General features: G+C 41.0%; 1 protein-coding gene across 3 annotated transcripts in view; it reads left to right on the top strand.

Moving 5' to 3' along the window:
• The window catches only part of ADGRV1 (adhesion G protein-coupled receptor V1), a 556,327-nt gene that overhangs the window by 153,930 nt on the left and 380,564 nt on the right, over positions 1-21,833 (top strand). For all 3 annotated transcript variants that reach the window (XM_060235701.1, XM_060235702.1, XM_060235700.1), the window contains 9 exons: positions 37-212; positions 980-1,104; positions 1,524-1,690; positions 10,705-10,851; positions 13,780-13,881; positions 15,215-15,467; positions 15,932-16,054; positions 20,463-20,685; positions 21,499-21,703. In XM_060235701.1, coding sequence (XP_060091684.1) covers positions 37-212; positions 980-1,104; positions 1,524-1,690; positions 10,705-10,851; positions 13,780-13,881; positions 15,215-15,467; positions 15,932-16,054; positions 20,463-20,685; positions 21,499-21,703 — 1,521 coding nt within the window. The remainder of the gene's footprint in view (positions 1-36; positions 213-979; positions 1,105-1,523; positions 1,691-10,704; positions 10,852-13,779; positions 13,882-15,214; positions 15,468-15,931; positions 16,055-20,462; positions 20,686-21,498; positions 21,704-21,833) is intronic.

The following is a 21,833-nucleotide window of genomic DNA, read 5'->3' as shown; positions in this document are numbered from 1 at the left end:
CAGTTTCAGTGAATTTTCTTTTTTTTTCTCTTATAGACTCTGCATATTTCTGCCATATTAGATGCTGAACCAGAAATGGATGAGTATTTCATTGTTACTCTGTTCAGTCCAACTGGAGGAGCAAGGCTAGGCACCAGACTAGAAACTTTTATCACAGTGTTACAAAACCAGGCTCCATTGGGACTTTTCAGTATCTACCCCATTTCAAATAGGTATATTGTATCATGGTCTTCATATATGCATTTTTTTTCCTTTGGGTAGGGGGCCATGGTTCAGTGATAGAGCACCTGCTAGACATGTAGAATGTGCCAGGTTCAGTTCCCAAGATTCCCAGTTAAAAGGATCAAGTAGTAGCTGATATGAAAGACCTCTACCTGAGACCTTGGAGAGCCAATACTGACTTTGGTGGACCAATGATATGATGCAGTAAAAGACAGCTTCATGTGTCCCTATGTTCTTGTCTGTAGATAGGATGTGCTAAGAGCTGCCAGAATATTGACCTGAATGATATATTTCTTTGGTTTGTACTGTGACTTATCTAAAATGCAGATATCTATAAACGTAGAACTGGAAAAAAATCAAAATACTAATGAATATAAATGTTAATAATACCATAAATTCTCTTCTGATCAATATTTGGATGCCAATTCTTGGTAAAAAACGCACTGAAAATATCACTATCACTTTAGTAATATCTCTTAGTTTAATTAGTTGTCCTATTTGCCGTACTTTGATAATCAACTCCTTAATAGTACAATTGTATGAATTCTGTTAGTTGTCAATCAATAAGTACAAGGATAGATATTCATTAGAAACATCTTGTATACCCAGGCAGCAAGAGTTGGTTTTTTTAAATAGACCAGAATACTCAAGTTTTCTCTGTAATTTATATTTCTATCTTGGCCATTGTCCCTGCAGGCCCTAGTCTTATGACGGACAAACATTTCTTAACTTTAGTAACGGTCTTCATGGCTTTTAGGACAAATTATGTCATAATTGAAGAAGCAAATGCTACAGTCTACCTGGAGGTATCCCGCAGCAATGGGCTCAACACATCAGTGAGTGTGGAATGGGAAACGCTATCAGATACTGCATTTGGGATAAGTAAGTCAATTTATGAGTCTGCTTTTAAGAGCCCCGTTCTATGATGCTAACGCTGGCATATAGCATAAGTGCTAGCCATTGGATCCTTCAATTGCTCTGCAGGGTGTAAAAGAAACACTTTTTACCAAGGCACAGAGAGCCTTGAACTGGAGTCCATAGTAACCTTCCCACAACCACCAATCACAGTACAGCATACTGTCCCCATGATAGGGAGGCAGCCAACTGCCACACGTGGATGCACTGAAATGGCCTGACTGGACTGGTATCTTTGGCTGTATTCTCAGTGCTCTTTTTTGCATGCTTTATTCCAGGGTTTACTTGTTGACTAATTTATTATATGTTCTGAGCTAATGCCACTACGTTAGCTGTGATAGTGTCTCAGTTGAACCTGTAATTGCTGTATTTTCTCCATGTTGCAGAGGGTGGAATAAGTGTGCTATCCATCTTGCAAAGTTTTGTGGAAGAACCAATATCTAGCTGGTGTTTTTTTACATCAGGAGAATCTGTATATGGAATACTGCTGAGAACACATCCAGCTGTACATTCTTCAATATATCACTGGAGGGGTGTTTTTGTTCCTGTTGAGGTAACACTCTTTCAAAAAGTCATTCTAGAGAGTCAATTTAAAAGTCATTTTCAAAAAGTCATTCTAAAAAATCATTTTAAAATGTAAAGAAAGAGAATCCACTTTTCTAGAGGTATGTATATTCTCTCCAGCTACAAAAAGGTTAACTGTCTGTTCATCAGCATGGCTTCTATGTAGGCACACATACTGTGCACAGGCCAGCCGTAGAAAATATTTCCAAAGTTTTCTTGTAGACTAGGGGTGCCCCTCTCCCTCTGGCTCTTTCCTGCCAAAATGATCAGATGACCAGGAGGAGGGACAGTATTCCCTCAATTCTCTTCTTTGCTGCTGTGGAGAGAAGATCTCCATTGCTGTTTTGTGTTTTTTCCTCACCTCCTTCTTGAGGCAGAGGGGCCATGGTTACTCCAACTGCTGGAGTTTCCATGGGTCAATCATAACTCTCTCTGAGCTGTTCTGCTCAAGAGCAGTTAGTGGAGAACTCTCTCAGCCCCACCTACCTCACAGGGTGTCTGTTGTGGGGAGGGGAAGGGAAAGGCCATTGTAAGCCGCTCTAAGACTCCAAGTGAAGAGTGAGGAAAGTTGCCTTTATTCAGGCTGGCATTCAGTCAGAATCCACTACCATGAATTGTCTCTCTGTCTTCATGTTGCACCATGCTACCCTTATGCTTGTTTCTGATGCCAAACATCTATGTACTCCTTACATTCCTTAAATTTGACTTTTATTGGTTTTACTGCCAGGGACCTGGCACTACTTTGTATTTGTCTCTCAGCCTCAAAGAAGGATCCGTCAGCATCCTCACACAACCCATCCTTGTAGGTTGGAAGAGGCTATCACATTCTGTCTTGAGTGCATGGCTGTTCATTGCCACTTTACATTTCATAGCTTTCTCCAGAAGAATGCTGTTTTTCTTTGCCATATTTCTGCATGTATTTCAATTGGGATACTTATAGAGAGCTCCCTTATAAGACAGTTCTGTGTGAAGGTCAATATGGGACACTAAACAACTGTTGGGAAGGCATTCTTTGATGGTCTTTTCCTTTGAGAACTTCACACCCAGCTCCTTTACTCAGTGAGCTTGCTAATTACCCAATGTGGGACTTCACAGAAGCCAGGATGATGAAAATGGGGTTGCACTTACCTCTGCTTGTTGTTCATTTAGTGGTCTTCTGTGCAGACACACATCCCTCCCTCCTGCTCCACTGTGAACTCGAACCGTTGTTTCTTGGGGTCAGGGTGGTGGCATGGAGAGAACTAAAGGGGTATTTTCCCTTTTCGTGGTCATGTGATGATTTTGGAAGAAAGCACCAGAAGAAAGAGGGGCGCTCCTAGTCTACCTAAAAGCTTTTGAAATCTTTTCCATGGCTGGCGTGCACCTATCCAGATCTTCTTCGTGGTCTCTATGCTTCACACTCATGGGATAGAGTGCCTGCGCCGATCCCCAAATCGGTACCTAAAAAGCCTGGGATTTTTTCGTGCTTAGCACCAGTGGGCATTCGCAGGCGTCCCAGTACTCATGCTTGCCTGGAGCCAGCGCGAGGATCCCGCCAGTTCCTTTCTGACCGCTGCGCTGAGAGGATCTCCTTTCTTGTCCCCGGTCGGTAAAGTAATCTTTGGATTATTTCTCTTCGTTGTATATAGCCTGTTTGTTGTTTTCTTAGTGTAGTTAGATAGTTAGTTGTTAAGATAGTGTTGTTTAAAAAAAATGGTTGGACTTTGCTCTTCGGGGCCCCATTTTTCCCCTCAGAATTTTTCTGTATTTTTTCAGTTTGCTGGACACAAATATTCACCGCGCCTTTCTGCCTCAGCAGAGAGCGACAGACATCATCAATCTTGTCAATCTTTTACAGTCGGAAATGGGGCACGGCACAACAGCTGCAGCAGATGCTGGGGCGGATGGTGGCAACTACAAGTGTGCTGTTGTTTGTGAAATTGAGGATGAGAGGCCTTCAATTGTGGTTTCTCAGGCAATTTCATCCTTTACGGGACTCACCTCGCAAGAGGTTCATAATCCCACCTTTGACTCCCAGGACCCTGAAGTGGTGGAAATCCAGGAACAAAATTTGTCAGGGAGCTCCCTTCCACCTACCTGTGACAACAGTGATGATCACCACAGATGCGTCTTTGTGGGGATGGGGTGCTCACATGGACTCTCTGTGTGTGGAGGGCCCTTGGCCTTCTCAATTGACTCACTGTCATATAAATTACCTGGAGCTGCTGGCAGTTCATTTTGCCCTTCGGTCTTTCCGCCCCATGATGGCGGGGAAGGTTGTTACCCTGTTGACAATACTACTGCCCTGTGTTATATCAACAGGCAGGGTGGGACAGTTTCTCGATGGCTCTGTGCGCTAGCACTGGAACTGTGGTCAGAGTTCCTGGAGCATGACATCTACATGAAGGCTGCGCACCTCCCAGGGGTGCTCAATCTGCAGGCGGACTCGTTGAGCAGGGGTGCAGCATCCCCGCACGAGTGGGAGATACAGTGGTGCTTCCTTCAACCTGTATTTCAGCTCTGGGGGTACCCTCAGGTGGATGTGTTTGCCACAGCCAGGAACCGGAAGTGTCCTCTGTTTTGTTCCAGAGGGACATGGATCCAGAGTCGTTGGGAGACGGTCTGTTGTTCTCGTGGGAAGGTCGGTTCCTATATCTGTTTCTACCTCTGCCACTGCTGACAAGAGTTGTCAACAAAATTGCAAGAGAGAGGCCATGCTGCATCCTAGTGACACCATGGTGGCCTTGGCAGAACTGCTTCCCGATCTTGCTTCAACTAGTGAGGGGGGTTTTCTACCAGTTTCCGGCGGAACCAGACCTTCTGTTGGCTCAGGATGGTCATGTATTCCATCACAACGTGCCTCACCTGAAGCTGACAGCATGGTTCATAGACCCTGTGAGTTCTCCTGCAGAGTCCAACACGTCTTCCTAAACAGCAGGAAGTTGTCTACTCGTGCTTCCTATGACAGGAAATGGCGGAAGTTTCTTTGGTTTTTAGTGGATCCTGCAGTCTCACCCCAACGGCTGGGACTATCGGTGATTTTTGAATTTTTGTTATCTCTGGTGGATGCTGGCTTTGCCTTTTTGTTGGTTAAAGTTTATTTGGCAGCAATATCTGCGTTCCATGAGTCAGTTGAGGGGCATTCAGTTTTTGCACACCATCAGTCTAAGAGGTTTTTGAAGGGTCTGCTCAGGTTGCATCCTCCATCAAGGTCACCCCCACAGCTTTGGGACTTGACTTTAGTTTTGGACAGGTTAACTCAGCGTCCCAATGGCCACATGTTCTTTACAGCTTCTGTCTTGGAAGACTGCTTTTTTGGTAGCAATCACATCGGCACGCTGTGCAGGGGAGCTCATGGCTATGCATTGTGACTACCCATATCTAGTTTTTCAGGAGTCTGGAGTGTTGTTAGCTCCTGATATTTCTTTTCTTCCCAAGGTGGTTTCCCAGTTTCACCTTAAGTTAGAAGTTTGGTTGCCCACATTTTATCCTACACCTTCCTTGGACGAGGAACGTAGGTGGCATGCTTTGGACGTTAAGCATGCCTTATTGTTTTATTTGAGTCGCTTCAAGAGTTTTTGTAAGGACCAGAATCACCACTTGAAGATCATCAGTTACAGGTAAGCAACCTGTTTTTTCTTATGCTGCTCCTAAGTTGGGTTCCAGAATTTCGTCTCAGTGGCTTTCAAAGTGGCTCACTAAGACTATTAAACTGCTACTTCTTGGCAAAGAAGCCATTGCCTGGGCCCATTCATGGACACTCTACAAGAGCGATGGCGACGTCGGTGGCATTCCTGAAAGGCATTTCCCTGACAGACGTGTGCAAGGCTGCCACCTGGTCCTCTCCGCATGCTTTCATGAAGCACTACACTCTGGATGTGCATGCTCAGCAGAGGACTCGTCTGGGAGCTGCGGTGCTGCAAGCTGTTTCTTCTGGTTGACCGTCTTCCTGCCTCCAGGTATGTTTTGCTTGCTAATCTCCCATGAGTGTGAAGCACAGAGACCACGAAGAAGATAGACAGGTTGCTTACCTGTAACTGTAGATCTTCGAGTGGTCATCTGTGCATTCAGACTACCCGCCCTCCTTCCCCACTGCTGACGGTCTCCCTCCAGTAGGGGCTTCCAGCAGTCAGGAAGGAACTGGCGGGATCCTCGCGCTGGCTCCAGGCGAGCATGCATAGTGGGACGCCTGTGCATGCCCGCTGGTGCCAAGCACGAAATTCGGGGATCGGCGCAGGCGCTCTATCCCATGAGTGTGAATGCACAGATGACCACTCGAAGATCTACAGTTACAGGTAAGCAACCTGTCTTTCCAATGTGTGCCTACCCAGAAGACCACTTGATGAGCAAGTTACAGTTAAGTGTAGCCCTGTTTTCTACTGAATGGCCTGGCCTGATACTGTAGCCAAGACTGGTGCAATTACATAATCTGTAACTACTTCATAATAATTACAAAACATTAACACATGGAATACAGTCTCTATGACTCCTATACCAGTCATTTGAAGGGGTGTGTTTTCTAATGAAAGACTGCTATGTAAGCTTACCAATCAGGATAAGAAAGTAAGCCGTCCTTTGGGTTAAAAATTGGTTAAATGACAGAAAGCAGAGAGTAATAACAGTTCTCTCAATGGTAGGAAGTTAGCAGTAGGGTCTCACAAGGATCAGTATTTGGGCTGGTACTATTTAATGTGTTCATAAATGATCTGAACTTGGGGGCGAGCTGTGTAGTGCCCAGGTTTGTTGATGACACAGAATGATTTCAGGATGTTAGGAACTAAGGCTAACTGAAATGCTCCAGGAAGATATCTCTAAACTGAATGAGTGGGCCACAATGCGGCAGTGAAGTTCAATGTAACTAAGTGTAGTTATACTGAGGGAACTGAGAGGGAAAGAGATTTTTGAGTCATCTGCTCTGTATTTTGTTTTATTGACTGTATTACTGAAATGCCTGTTGACTGTATATATAGATGTTATACTATACCTCTTACTCCAATAAATCTAATTTTAGAGAACCTCCATTGGGGATCCTTTTCTCATCTCATCTTAGTAGAATATTAAATTATATGTTGCATCCAAAGAACCAAAAGTGGAGGCTGTTCCTGGATCAGATATGTCCCACCTTCTCCTTCCTACTGCAACCCTGACACCTTCCCCCCAAAAGCCAGTCTTGATGTAAACACAATTTTATTGATAACACATGGTAACCATATCCATTAATACCTTCTTTTTATCTATCCCATATGCTATTTTCTAGTCCCCCCTCCCCCTGTTACTTGACTCCCGCCGAAGTTATATACTTAAAATACTAACATTTAAAGGTATCCTTAAACCATAAGAACCTATATTCATATTCTACTTTTTTCTAGTACTTGATCATTATTAAAAAATTGTCCAATATCCTTTTATATTCCATTCTTCTTCTACATAACATCTAAACTTTTTCCACTCCTTTTCATACACTTTCAAATCATAGTCTCTTAAGATTCTTGTTAGTTTGTCCATCTCACTCCATGTTATAACTTTTATAATCCGATCCCATTTTTCTGGTATTTTTTCTTGCTTCAATAACTGCGCGTACAATGTCCTAGCCGCTGAAAGCAAGTACCAGATCAAAGTTCTATCTTTTGGAAATTTTTCCATTTGTAATCCCAATAAAAAAGTCTCTGCTACTTTCTTGAATTCATATCCCAAGATCTTTGAAATTTCTTGTTGAATCATCTGCCAATACTTTTTTGCTCTTTCACAAGTCCACCACATATGGTAAAAAGAACCTTCATGTCTTCTGCATTTCCAACATCTGTCTGGCATCTTTTTATTGATCTTTGCCAATTTTTTAGGAGTCATATACCACCTATACATCATCTTAAAACAATTTTCTTTTATACTCTGACATGTTGATAATTTCATAGAGTTCTTCCAAAGATACTCCCATGTATCCATCTGTATTTCTTTAGTTACATTGATTGCCCACTTAATCATTTGAGATTTTACTACCTCATCTTCCGTAGACCATTTTAACAGTAACATATATTTTTGAAATTAATTTTTCATTATCTCCAAGCAGAACTTTTTCCATTTCTGTTTGCTCACGTCTTATTCCTTCAGTTTTGATATCATTCTCCACCAGGCTTTTTATTTGTTGCATTTGAAACCAATCATATTTTTTTATTCAACTCCTCAGCAGTTTTCAATTCTGTTTTGCCACTTTGTATTTTTAGTAATTGATTGTATGACAACCCTCTCTCTTCACTGGTTTCAGCTGTTATTTTTATTACTTCTGCTAGCACTATCCATAATGGCTTTCTCTCATCACCATATTTCTTGTACTTCATCCATGTATTTAACAAATTATTTCTGATATAATGGTGAGAAAAAAATCCATCCATTTTTTTCTTCCCATAGTGCATATAAGCATGCCAGCCGAATTTATTTCCATGAGCTTCCAACATTAAAAGTTTTTTATTCAACAGCGTCATCCAGTCTTTTATCCATACTAAGCAAACTGCATGATGATATAGTCTTAAATCTGGTAGCTGGAATCCTCCTCTCTCTTTAGCATCTGTTAAAATTTTCATTTTAATCCTTGGTTTCTTCCCAGCCCATACAAATTATGAAATCTTCCTTTGCCATTTATTAAATTGTTTGCTATCTTTCACAATCGGAATGGTTTGAAACAAATACATTATTCTTGGCAGAATATTCATCTTATTTGCAGCTATTCTGCCCAGCAATGACAGATTAAGTTTATTCCATTTCACCATATCTTCATCCATTTTATGCCATAGCTTTTCATAGTTATTTTTGAACAAATCAATATTCCTCATTGTTATCTCCAAGCCCAAATACTTTACTTTAGAAGTAACTTCACATCCCGTCAGTCTCTGCAATTCCTTTTGCTTATTTACTTGCATGTTTTTACATAAAATTTTCAATTTTTCTTTATTAACATAAAGCCCCGCCAACTCTCCATATTCTTGTATCTCGGCTAACAGCAAAGGTATTACTTGTATAGGATTTTCAGCTATAAACATTATATCATCAGCAAACGCTCTATATTTATAAGTAAATCCTCTCATTTTCAGCCCTTCTATTTTTTTATCATCTAATATTTGCATCAGCAAAATTTCAAGAGTCATTATAAACAACAATGGTGAAAGTGGACAACCTTGTCTTGTACCTTTACTGATCATCATATCCTCTGTGAGGTCTGCATTTATACACAACTTTGCTCGTTGTTCCATATATATTGCTTTTATCATTCTTATGAAGTGTTCTCCAAGTTCTATCTTTTTCATTACTGCAAACATAAAGTCCCAGTTCAAATTAACAAAGGCTTTCTCTGCATCCGCAAAAAATAATGCGACTTTTTCTTGACGTTTTTATAATATTCTACAATATTTACAACTGTTCTTATATTGTCTCTTATTTGCCTTTTAGGGAGAAATCCTGCTTGATTTCCCTTTATGAAATTAATCAAATATTGTTTAAGTCGTTCTGCCAAGATTCTTGTGTATATCTTATAATCATTATTTAATAATGAAATTGGTCTGTAGTTCTGTATGTTCGTAACATCTTTATCTTCCTTGGGGATCAACGAAATTACAGCTTCTTTCCAAGTGTTTGATATTTTTCCTTTTACTCTTATCATATTCATCAATTTTTGCAGTTTTGGTACTAATTCTTCTTTAAAGGTTTTGAAAAATTTAGCCGTATATCCATCTGGCCCAGGTGCCTTTCCCATTTTCATTGCATTAATTGTTGCTTCAAATTCATTTTTTTCAATTGGATCATTCAAATTTTTCTTCATATATTCAGTTAAGGGTGCTATTTTAATATTTTACAAATATGCTTCAATCTTTTCTTTTTTTATCTTCACACCCTTAAATAAATTAGCATAATACTTAAAATTGTCTTTTTATTCTTTCTTGATCTACTATCTCTCTTCCATCAGCCACAATTTTATCAATAATTTTACTTTCTCTCTTTTTCTTCAATTGCCAGGCTAAATATTTTCCAGGTTTATTCGCACCCTCAAAAGATTTCTGTTGCAGTTTTTTCAAATTCAATTCTACTTCTTTATTCAACAAATGTCTCATTTGGGTTTGTAATATAGTAATCTCTCTTATAATTTTCTTTTTCCCTGGTCTTTTTCTCAGTTCCCCTTCTTTTTTCTTTATCTCATTTTGAATGTCCAATCTCTGTTTTTCTTTCGCTCTTTTATCCTTATTGTTTAATGTAATCAATATTCCTCTCATTACAGCTTTGTAAGCGTCCCATACCATCTGAAACTCTATATCATCTTTGTCATTTATTTGGAAAAAAGCTTTAGTTTCATTTTCTAAAAATGTTACAATTTCTTTATCTTGTAGCAAATCTTCATTTATTCTTCATCATCTTGTTTTTCTTTGCAGTTTTGTAGCCCATAATATTGGATTATGATCCGCACTTATCTTTGGAAGAATCTCTACTTTTTTAGTTATGAGGCCCAAATCCTTAGTACCCCATAACATGTCAATTCTGGAAGAAGTATTATGTCTTGCTGAAAAAAAAAGTATAGTCTCTTACTTCAGGGTTAAATTTTCTCCAAATATCTTCCAAATTTTCTTGTTTAACCAGTTCAAACAACGATTTTGGCAATTTTCCTTCCTTATTATTACTTTTTTGGCCAGATCTATCTATTTTATTCTGTATTGTTCCATTAAAATCTCCCTTCATCAAGATCTGGTCATAAGTCACTTCATCCAACTGTCTGATAATGTCTTTTTAAAAAGTATCTTTTGCACCATTTTTTGCCCAAAAAAGCCAGTCTTGAGGACTGGAGGAACCATCAGGAATGGCGAGGGAAATGGCATGAGGGTCTGCAGTGGGAGTAGAAAATGTTTGGTGCAGTGGATGTGTACTTCTTTTTACAGAAAAGGGAGCTTCAAGCTGGCATTTTTGTCTAAATATTTGTTCATGCATAGTGTTAAATGGGCAGGCAAAGACACTTTTAGGTCATCAAATTAATGGTTCTCTTCTCAGGATTTTAATATTCAAAATCCTCAGCGCTGCATGGCATTTCAGATTGATGGCTCCTCCTACATAGTGATTACTCATGGTGAACCAAAACAAAACAGACCTTCTAACAACACTGTATATTCTTTCACTACTGAAATTCAGTTACTACAGGTAATTTTTTTGCATTATCTATTTTGTTTCTTTTCAAACCACACTTTTGTACAATTTGTACAATTTGGCAAGAATGCACACATTCAGTGTGCTTTTCTCCAAATCCTGTGCATGATTGTCTCACAGAAGTGTCATATGCATGATGCACATTAAGATCAAAATTTCTATCCTGGTATGCTGTTTCACATGTCTCCCTCATACCTGTGACACACTTAATTGCAGAAGATTCAAAAGATTCCTGAAAGGCATCATCCCCCTCCCCCCTCAAATAAATAAATAAATTGGGTGTGAGCAACTAGTACAATAAGGTCCATACCTGGCCCTTCAGTTCTTTTTTAAGGGTTTCCCAAATGTCTATAATATAAAAGGGAAGCTGAACTGGTTCTCAGTACTTACCACACTGCCAACAAGGCTTTCCACAAAATGCAAGAGCACTATTTCCATTAGATCCTGATTTGTACGGCAAGTGAAGATGCAGGTCCCACTTTATGTACTTTGGCATTCTCTAATTCTGTTTTGATCAATATAGTTCTTGTATATGTCTAATTAGCCTCTTCAAAGATAATAAGTGGCCTCACAATTGCAGATCAAACAAAAGTAAACAAATGACACTGAACAAAACAGCTGTAGTGTGGCATAGTGCAATTCCATTAATACTCACTGAAGAATTTTTGCACATTTAAACAGTTCTTACATCAATAGTATTATACCACTGAAGAAGCTAGATGCATGTATTTACTTACTTCATTTATAGTCCTTCATTCTCACTGAGACTCCATGTGAATTGGACAATTTAAAAAAATGCACAGAGCAGTACAGTATGTAAGACAAACAGAGAAGCAGTGCAAAGTATGTACAATGAACAAAGAAATGAAACCTTCATAAAGTTTTAAAGACATTAACTGTGACTCTATTCCCTTTATTTTAAAAAGTAATCTTCTTTTACACATTCTAGGATTTTCTACACACTTGTATTCCTCCTGATTTTCTTGGCTGTCGATCCACAAGCATTGGAATTGGTTTGGGCATGGTTCTTCCACATGTCTGCCTTCTGTCTGCATTTTCACGGATGTGGAGTCAGTTTATTTTCTTCCACACATACTTTCAATAATAAGAATTTTAAAAGGAGGACACTGTTCTCATCGGTGGTGCCACAGTGCCTCTTTTTTTTCTTTTTAAAGGCACTGAAATATCAATATACTGCTCAGCTGTTGTAACAATAGGTTTAGCAGGTTCTCTGAATTCCCAGCTATCATTTTTTAAAGTCTCTAGCCTTTTCCTTGCAGAGGTATAAGAAAAAAGGCATATCTTTGCAAAGGAAGAAGCTAAAGCAAGGGTTTCAAAAATGTAGCCCGGAGGCTGAATGAGGCCCCTGGAGGGCTTCAATCAGGCTCCTGAGCAACTGGCTGTCATCTGCTTCCTTTTCTACCTCTCTTGCTTCCTTCTTCATAACAGTTTGCTTTGCAAGGCTTGCTCAATTGCACAGGAGCTATAGAGCGAAGCCTCTATTTTCTTAATTAGATGAGGTTCCTCCCTTGTGGAGAAAGGGGGGAGGAATAGCTTGCTTTGCCAGGCTCTCTCAGTTGCGCAGCAGAGCTACTGAGTCAAGCCTCTCTTCCTTCTATTGGTTGAGGCTTCTCCCCTTTCACATCCCCTGGGGAAGGAAAGAGCCAGAGCTTCCTTTGCCCAGTTTCCTGGATCCCATGGGAGAAATACAAAGAAAGCACATTTAAGACCAGTGAGTGCTATTGTTTTAAGCATGTTTTTTTTTGAAAAAATCTTTAATTGTGTTTTTCTGTGTCCTTTATAAAGTTTATATCTCTGCTACCTAATCTTAAAAAGCCCAGCCCAACATGGGCTCATGGCCCGGCCTGACAAGGTGTCATTTATGTCAGATTCAGCCCTCATAACAAATGAGTTTGACACCCCTGAGCTAAAGACTTTTTCAAAATAAAGCTGAAAAGCTGGGAATTCAGAGAACTTGCTAAGTCTTTTGTTACAATGCTCTAGAAATATATTGGTATTTTCGTGCTGTTTTAAGAATTAAAAAAATAAACCACTTGTTTTGAGGGTGCGCATTTGTGGGGTAGGGAGTGGTTTGACCACTGCTGGAGGTGGGTGGGAGTGGGCAGGAGAAAGAAAAGCAACAGAAATATTACAAGGAAAAACTCTCAACATCAGCTTCCAGAAAAAAAATTGAGGTAAAAGTAGTCTCAAAAGAACTGGAAAGAAACCCCGGGAGGAGGGGAACTAAAGGCATCAGAAATGCATATGGGAATCAGATGATAAGCCAAAGCAGTATGGGGCCAGAACTGATGGAAAACCCATGTGAAAAAGCCCTCTGGAAAGATCAAATTGTCATGAACACGTGAAACTGCCTTATACCGAATCAGACTCTTGGTCCACCAGAGTCAGTATTGTCTACTCAGACTGTCAGTGGCTCTCCAAGGTGTCAGGAAGAGGTCTTTCACATCATGTACTAACAGATATTTTAACTGAAGATACTGAGGATCGAAGCTGGGACCTTCTGCATGCCAAGGAGATACTCTACTACTGAGCCATAGAACGTTTCTGACCTCATAAGGCAGGCTTTTCCGTCAGGTAGGAACTACAAACAGTAGCGTTCAGCTATGGATCTAATGTGAATGACCTATTGCTGAGATGATGGAGGACTGCTGTCATCAGAGTATGCATTGCTGACCCCAGTAGACTAGTGGGTTGAGTTCATAGAAGGCAGTTTCATGTGTGTTTGCTCTGAGAAACAAAGCTGTTGTAGTAGGGCATACTGGGTGTGGCGATCTTGCAGATATGTGAGTCCTAGGCCATAGTAAGTCATAAGCTGTAGGTAATAAGCAATACCTTGAACTGGACCTGGTAAAAGCGTGAGAAAAATGGCTACTTTCTTTACTTGCTTTTCGTTTCTTGCAGATTCAGGACATCTTTGTTCCAGATAGCAGTGATATAGAGTACTTCAGTTTGGGCCAAAATCACTACTTGATAATTGCCAGTTTTGTGACTAAATCTCTCCAGGTTGGATGGTTTTTATTATTCTTACTGTGTAAAGTGTGCTTATAATTTGTGATAGGTGTACCTTAAGAACATAAGAACATAAGAGAAGCCATGTTGGATCAGGCCAATGGCCTATCCAGTCCAACACTCTGTGTCACATAGTGGCCAAAAAAACCAAACCCCAGGTGCCATCAGGAGGTTCACGATGGGGGCTAGAAGCTCTTCCACTTTGCCCCCCCCCCAAGCACCAAGAATACAGAGCATCACTGCCCCAGACAGTTCCAATAATATGCTGTGGCTAATAGCCACTGATGGACCTCTGTTCCATATTTTTATCCAATTCCCTCTTGAAGCTGGCTATACTTGCAGCCGCCACCACCTCTTGTGGCAATGAGTTCCACATGTTAATCACTCTTTAGAGTGAAGAAGTACTTCCTTTTATCCATTCTTCTAACCCGACTGCTCAGCAACTTCATTGAATGCCCACGAGTTCTTGTATTGTGAGAAAGGGAGAATAGTATTTCTTTCTCAACTTTCTCCATCCCACACTATATGTGGTGTTCTGAATAATATGATACATTCCACTGGATGAAATGGGAGCAATATGTGGCATACTAAAACTAGTATGCGACTGTTGTTGGCAAATAACATTTAAATATAGGTGTGTTTCTAGCTTCCTTTGAAAGTTCTTTTTCTGTGCCTATTAGATGGTGCAAAGGAAAAACTCTTCCAACCCAAAAAGCACTATAGTGTGTGAAGGCAGAAATCCTGCATTATGACAGAGGTGTCATAAAGTGGCTTGCTGGAAAGGCTGCTATTCTGAGATAGAGTTCACATCATACAGTTTGAAATAGATAATATGCTACATTTTCAGATTTCTCTTTGAATAATGGGTTGTATTTAACAAGCTATGAACAGAGCTCTGTTAAAAGATGCTTTTTTGCCTCTTATAGCACCCTCCTAACCACTACCCCTAGGATTCAGGAGATTACCAGGATCAGTGCTATGCATGATGCAGAATTCTGTAATGGGAGGGGGGAATTGCCAAAATTTGTCACCTCATCCATCAGCAAAAGTGCCTTTCCATCAGTGGAAAGCAACATTTGCATACAACTTGAGTCTGCTAAATCTTAAATTTTGGTGTATTATGGAAATAGTGTAGTAATGGTGATACTTCCACAAGTGATTTATTTACTTAGTCACTCAAGCATTTTATTCAAGAGACATATCTTGTTTTTCATATTCTAAGCAAACAGCTAGTTTGTCTTTTATATGGAGGGGAATGGTGTTTTAATGTGACATCCCACTTTTTTCAGTGTCTTAATTGTAGCTAAATTTCTTTTATTTTATACAGATCTTCTTCTGGAATAATGGTATCTTTGTATTTCATCATGAACTTTTCATGAATGGTGCTCTAGATGTGGCTCTGTTTCCCAGGGGAGGCACTCTTTATCTTGTAGTTGTTCCATCTGATTCCAGCCGAACCCCTCTTTTATATGAATGGTCAGACAACAAATTTAGAAAGTTTCACGAAGTGCCAGTCAGTGAAATAACACAAGTGAAAGCCTTGACTTCTGAATCTGACATCTACTTAATTTTTGCAAAAGGTATTCATTTATACAAAATCTGTCTGATAGAAGTATATTAAGATTCAGCTGTTACTATGGAAATAGAATCATGAAATGAGAATGGAAATTGCTTTCCTCTTTTAAAGAAAATCTTTCAAGGTCAGTTTTTAACAAGTATGTCTTTGACAATGTACAGCATAAATGCAATAGTGAATGTATAGCATGCACTTTTTTTGAGACACATATGTGTAGCTAGTAATTTAACAACTGTTTGTATTGATTTCTTGGGTGTTAATTGCTTTTAAAAGATTTTTTCGCCCTGACACTTTGCGTTAAAAAGAGAAAACTTGTAATAGACTAAGTATAATGACAGTAATCTGTCCCATCTGTTGTTTAGCCACTTCATGTATATCCTGATTTTTTAAGATCTGTAATAGGAAAATATATTCTTCTTGAGATGTGCAAGGTATTTTCTATAGTCTTCCTTTTGTTGTTCTTCTCAGGGACTAGCAACACATGTGAAATATTTGTCTGGGGATCAGGGCAGTCTTCCTTCAGGCATTTTCAGTCTCTTTCCATCAACGCTGTAAATGAAATCCATACTTTTCTCCCACCCTCAGGGTTAGGTAAGATGACAGAACCCATCTGCCCTTATGATGTGCCTCTCTCATTTTATGTTTGGAAGAAAATGTATGCAATTGTGTGTGAAGAATGCAAGTATGCCATTGTGTGTGAAGAATGCAAGTATGTTTTTCAGTTACATGTGGTGGGTAGAGCTTTCAGAAAATCTGTGCAGCCATTGTGAAAAACAGGATTAGATGGACTGTTAGTTGAGCCAACAGGGATGTTCTAATTTACTTTGGCAATTAAAAGCAATGTGAATTCCTGTGTTCAAAAGAATAATTAACTTGTGTTTGTTACTGCTACTCCTTTTCTTGCAATCTATATGGAATCCTAGCTTTTTAGTGTCTTGTGGAGTTCAGTGACTACCAAAATGGAATACACATTATAATGATGAATATGTCGGTTTTGGAAGAAGCAAATGATGTAATAGTGTAAACTAGGGATGTGTGTGAACCTTGCCACAAATCTAATTTCATCACTAACATGGGTGGTTCATGAGCCTCTGTTTGTGAGAATGTGTCTGCCAGGAACCACCCATGAACTGCCCTGTTTTTCACAGAGGTTTGTGATGCCAGTTCATGAACCACACACGCTGGTGCTGGAGGATTAATTGTCAAAGCAACTGGGGGGAGGGTGGACTTCTGCAGCTCTGGAAGCATTTATTGTGGTCCTCGAAAGCTTGACAGGTAACTCTGGCTGCCAACAAGAGAGCTCCCATTCTGCTCAACGAGAATTGGCACGTTACTGGCCGGTCTCAAATTTACCCTTTTTGGGTAAAATCATTGAGAGGGCAGTGGTGTTACAGCTGCAGAGTTTCCTGAATGACACTTCCGTCTTAGATCCATACTAGTCCGGCGTCTGTCCAGGCCATGGAACAGAGACAGTGCTTGTCACCCTTATGGATGATCTCCAGTGGCATCTGGATTGAGGCGGTTCGGCAGTGCTGCTGTTGTTAGACCTATCAGCTGCGTTCGATACGGTCGACCACCGGTTACTGACCTGCCGCCTTGCTGACGCAGGGATTCAGGGGCTGGCCTTACAATGGCTTTCCTCTTTCCTGGATGGTCGGGACAAAGAGTGGCGATTGGAGGAGAGCTATCCCAGAGATACCCACTTAATTGTGGGGTGCCTCAGGGGGCAGTGCTCTCCCCGATGTTGTTTAACATCTACATGAGCCCCTTTGCCCAGATTGCCCAGAGATATGGGCTGGGTTGTCATCAGTATGCTGATGACACCCAGCTCTGTCTACTGATGGATGACTGGCCTGCTGATGTCCCAAAAAATCTGGACCAGGCTCTGCAAGCTGTGGCAGGCTGGCTCAGGCTGAGTGGGTTGAAGTTGAATCCAACGAAGACAGAGATCCTGTGCCTGGGCCGTGGTGGTCTAGGAAGGGAAATTCCCCTACCGGTCTTTGACGGTGCACCACTGAAAACAGTGCGCAGGGTCAAGAGCCTGGGGGTGCTACTGGAGCCTTCCTTGTCATGGAGGCCCAGATAGCGGCCACTGCTAAATCCACCTTTTTTCATCTGAGACGGGCGAGGCAGTTGGCTCCCTTCCTGGAGTGCAACAGTGATCCATGCAACGGTCACCTCGAGATTAGACTACTGTAATGCCCTGTAATGCATGGGGCTGCCCCTGTGTCGGACCTGGAACTGCAGCTAGTGCAAAACTCAGCAGCCAGACTGTTAATGGGGCTCCCTAAGTGGGAGCACATATGGCCTGGGCTGCGGGAACTTCATTGGCTGCCAATTGTGTACCGGATCCAGTACAAGGTGCTGGTTACTACCTTTAAAGCCCTATATGGCCGAGGACCTGCCTACCTTAGGGACCATCTCTCCCCATATGTTCCCCAGAGAGTGCTTCAATCTAGCTCCCAAAATCTACTGACAATCCCTGGGCCGAAGGAGGTCAAATTAAAAACAACAGGAGATAGGGCCTTCTCGGTTACAGCACCCTGTTGGTGGAACCAGCTGCCAGAGGAGGTGCGGGCCTTGCGGGACATTAACCAGTTCTGTTGGACCTGTAAGACCGTCCTCTTCCAGCTGGCTTTTTAATGTGGAAGTAGTATTCCATCTTTATGCAAGCTATGTCATATGTGTAGCACCAAACTGATCTGTGTTTTAAATTTGTTTTATTGATGTTCTGTTTTTATGTTTTAATTGGGGTAATTTGTTTCTTTATAATTTGATTACTGGAACTATTGTATTTATATTATGTAAGCCGCCCTGAGCCTGCTTCGGCGGGGAGGGCGGGATACAAATTAAAAATTATTATTATTATTATTATTATTATTATTATTATTATTATTATTATTATTATACCCCCAACTCACACACAGCTCTTTTTACTTGGCAGCAGGCAGTTAGGTGGAGAGGGAGTTAACTTTTGAAGGCAGAGAGGGAAGGAGTACTGTGAAATGTTGGTGCTTCAGGGCTCTCTGGGGCACTTGTCCCTCTGCTACAGCTGGGTTTCAGCCAGTGGGTTCCTCAGCTGAGGACCCACACAGTATCTCTCAGTGGGAGTTTTCAACATCTGTTCCTGGCTGGGATTTTTGAAACCTTCTCCTAAGTATTTATGTCCCCATCAGAATTTGCACTTCCAGCCTCCCTCCCACATATGCCTCTTCACAATTTCTGTCCTCTCAAGTATCAGTGTTCCAACTTCCCCCTGTCAATGCATGCCTCTTCCTATGCCTTTGCATCCCCCAAGAACTGTTGCTTTCAGCCTCCAATGTCAATACACACGTCCTCCTAAGCTTTTGTTCCCCTCAGAATTGTCACTTCCAGCCTCCCCCTGTCCACATACATCTCTTCACTATATCTGTCCCACCAAGAATCGGCATGTCCAACCTCACCCCATCCACATCTGCCTTCTCCTCCTCCTCCTCCCATGTCCCATCTAGAATTGGTGCTTCAAGCTTCCTCTTGTCCATCCCATTGGGGAGATGGATTCTGGTTGTAGCCAGCTGCTTTCATCCAGGGCTATTGTTAAAATGCTTTTCTCATTTCCAGCCTCCCCTCAACCACCTCATTGGGGAGATAGATTCTGGCTGTGGCCACTCTCACCCAGGGCTAGTTTCCACATTAAAAGACTTTTCTCTGTCATGCTTGAGGGCTGCTCCATCCCCCACCCCCCGACTGGGATTTGCAAACACCTGCTCCTTAGCATTTGCATCTCTTCCCCCAGGAATAGTCACTTCCAGCTTCCCCTAATCCACGTTTGCCTCCTCATGATTTCTGCACCCACAAGAATGAGCACTTTAGCTTCCCTCGTCCATGTCTGCCTCCTTACAACTTGTCTCCCATCAAGAATCAAAAACTAAGGTCTACCTCATAGTGCAATACCCGTCTCAAAAACCAAGATCAGCCTCCAAGCACAACACCTTCTTTGTAGACTGATCTCCATTTATGAAAATCTCTACTTTGTCATCCACCCATACAAGCAAGCTTGTTTGATTGCACCCCATCTACAGCAACTATGGGCAGGTGATTGCCTCCTAGGCCAGAGGGAAAGGGTTGGTTACTTCCAGAATTCTTCACAATGAGGTGAACTTCTCCGGGGCACAAGGGGTAGTGTGGCATCATTCAAAACCCAGTCACCAGGAGAAGGCAGGCTGATGACCACCTCTTGGGCCTGAAAACAAGGGTTGGCTGTAATTCCCCTAGAGAGCACTTTCCTGGGGGCACCTGTTTTGGAAGGCCGCTACTCAGCACTACATAACCAATCCTTACCAAACTTGGAGGGAAGGATGAGGGGCAGCTTGGGGAGGTCCTCTGCAATTTTGATGCATCTAGCTCTCGGGGGTCCATTCGACACTCTCCTGAATGTGTGGCTGTGATTTCCCCAGAGAACATTTTCCTGGGGGCATCTGCTTTGGGGTTCTGTAACTTGGTCCCTTGAAATTCAGCCTTCACCAAACTTGGTGGGCAGGCAGAGGAGTATGGCATCTCTAGTCTGTGGTGGGGGAGGGGGGCTGTTCTATCATGTCACAAACCTCATGAATCATCAACCAGTTCATTAAACAAAAGGTTCATGAAGGTTCACGGTTCATGAGATCCCATAAACCATGAACCGGGATGAACCTACATTTTTCCCGGTTTGTACCAATCCCAAGTATAGTCTGAAAGAACATCACTCTTTTATTACGTGACTGACATTCCAGTATTGAACTTCAAAATATAATAAGTTTGTTGAACAAACCTAAAGTCAATAGTTTTTGTAGCTTTCTGTGCAGATTAAGCTGTGCCATTATAGCTACACCTTATTTTGATTACAGCTACAACCTATTTTGGAATAAATATAAAGTTAAATTAGGTCTTAAGCAATTTTTAGAGCTCATCTTTTCTCTCAGTTGAAGTGTTTACAGTTTGTCATTCTAAAGTTCTCTCTTTCATATGTTTCTTGATGCAGTTCATGTGCTGTTTGCTTGCAAGGATAAATCAGCTCTCTACTCCTGGAATTCAGAAACAAATCAGTTTTCTCAAGTACTAGAAGCTCCTTCTGCCAATCATTTCACCACTGTCAATGTAGGATCACTTAATTTCAACAAAAGTTTAATTGTTCTGTCTAGAGATTTCTACTCCTATATTTATGATCTGACTGCTCTCTCCAACCAATCAGATTTTATACCTAGGTAAGTTTGTGATTTTATTCTTTGAATAAAATAAACCATTCCTCCTGTCCTCATGTTTCAATTAGTTATAATTTGTGAAGTTCCTTCATGGGCTCTCCGTGCTTGTTTCTTTGCTATGGTATTATGGAACATTAATGAAATCCCTTCTGTTCTTAGTTTCTTATCCTTTGAATCTCTAGTGAAGGAACTGTAAAATGCACAAATCAGAAGGGTAGAACCTAACTAAGGCAAAAGATGGAACAGTTATTGAAACAAACCTATTTATCTTTTCTCTTCTGCTCCAGCATCAATGTCCCCTAAAATCATTGGCAGATGGGAGAAATCCAGTGTAATATTGGTCAAAATATATATGAGTAAGATGTTCCTTGTAAAGCTAACACCAGAATGACAGCTGAGGGGATATTTAGCCATGTTGGTCCATAGAAAAAATCAAAAACAAAAACAGTGCAATACCTTTTATTAAAATCAGCTGAAATAAACAGCACAACCTTTTGAACTCTCCAGAACTCTTAATCAGTCTGGATGATAATAAAGGGATGAATGGGGTGGGGGTAAAGAAAGATCTTTCAGGCAGTTCTTCTTAAGGCCTTGTCTGCATCCTGCTGACTCTAGCTGGCATTGGGTGTGGCTATTATCAGGTTGCCCTCTGGACCTTTTTAGTACCCCCTGAAATCTTATTTGCCATGTTTCACCTCTGTGAGATAACTGGAGAGCCAATGTTGTTTGTGCTTTGCCAAAATCTTTGCTTTCTTTACTTGTCTTGAAAAACAAGTCTAGTCATAATTATGTTGTCTATCTGTGTTTTAATGCTAGTTCAGGTGAACTGATGTTTGAACCTGGAGACAAGGAAGTTGTGCTGGCTATCAATATCTTTGATGATACAGTCCCGGAGGAAGAAGAATCTTTTCAAGTATGGCTGAAAAACCCGAAAGGTGGTGCAGAAATTGGTGCCAATGGTTATGTTACCATAATTATTCCATCTAATGATAATGCTCATGGCATTGTTTCATTTGCCCAGGTAATGTTGAGTTATGTTGAAATGTGTTTGAAGTAGATGAGAATACAAAGGTTGTTTGTTAAAAATGGTCAGCTCTGAATCTGAATCTGCTTATGGTCATTTTATGTCATTGAGTATAAAGCTTTACAAA

This window comes from Heteronotia binoei, chromosome 4 (assembly GCF_032191835.1).
Source record: "Heteronotia binoei isolate CCM8104 ecotype False Entrance Well chromosome 4, APGP_CSIRO_Hbin_v1, whole genome shotgun sequence".
NCBI classification, from domain to species: Eukaryota; Metazoa; Chordata; class Lepidosauria; order Squamata; family Gekkonidae; genus Heteronotia; species Heteronotia binoei.
Note: the sequence above shows the minus strand (reverse complement) of the source record. Positions and strands in the feature narration are given on the sequence as shown.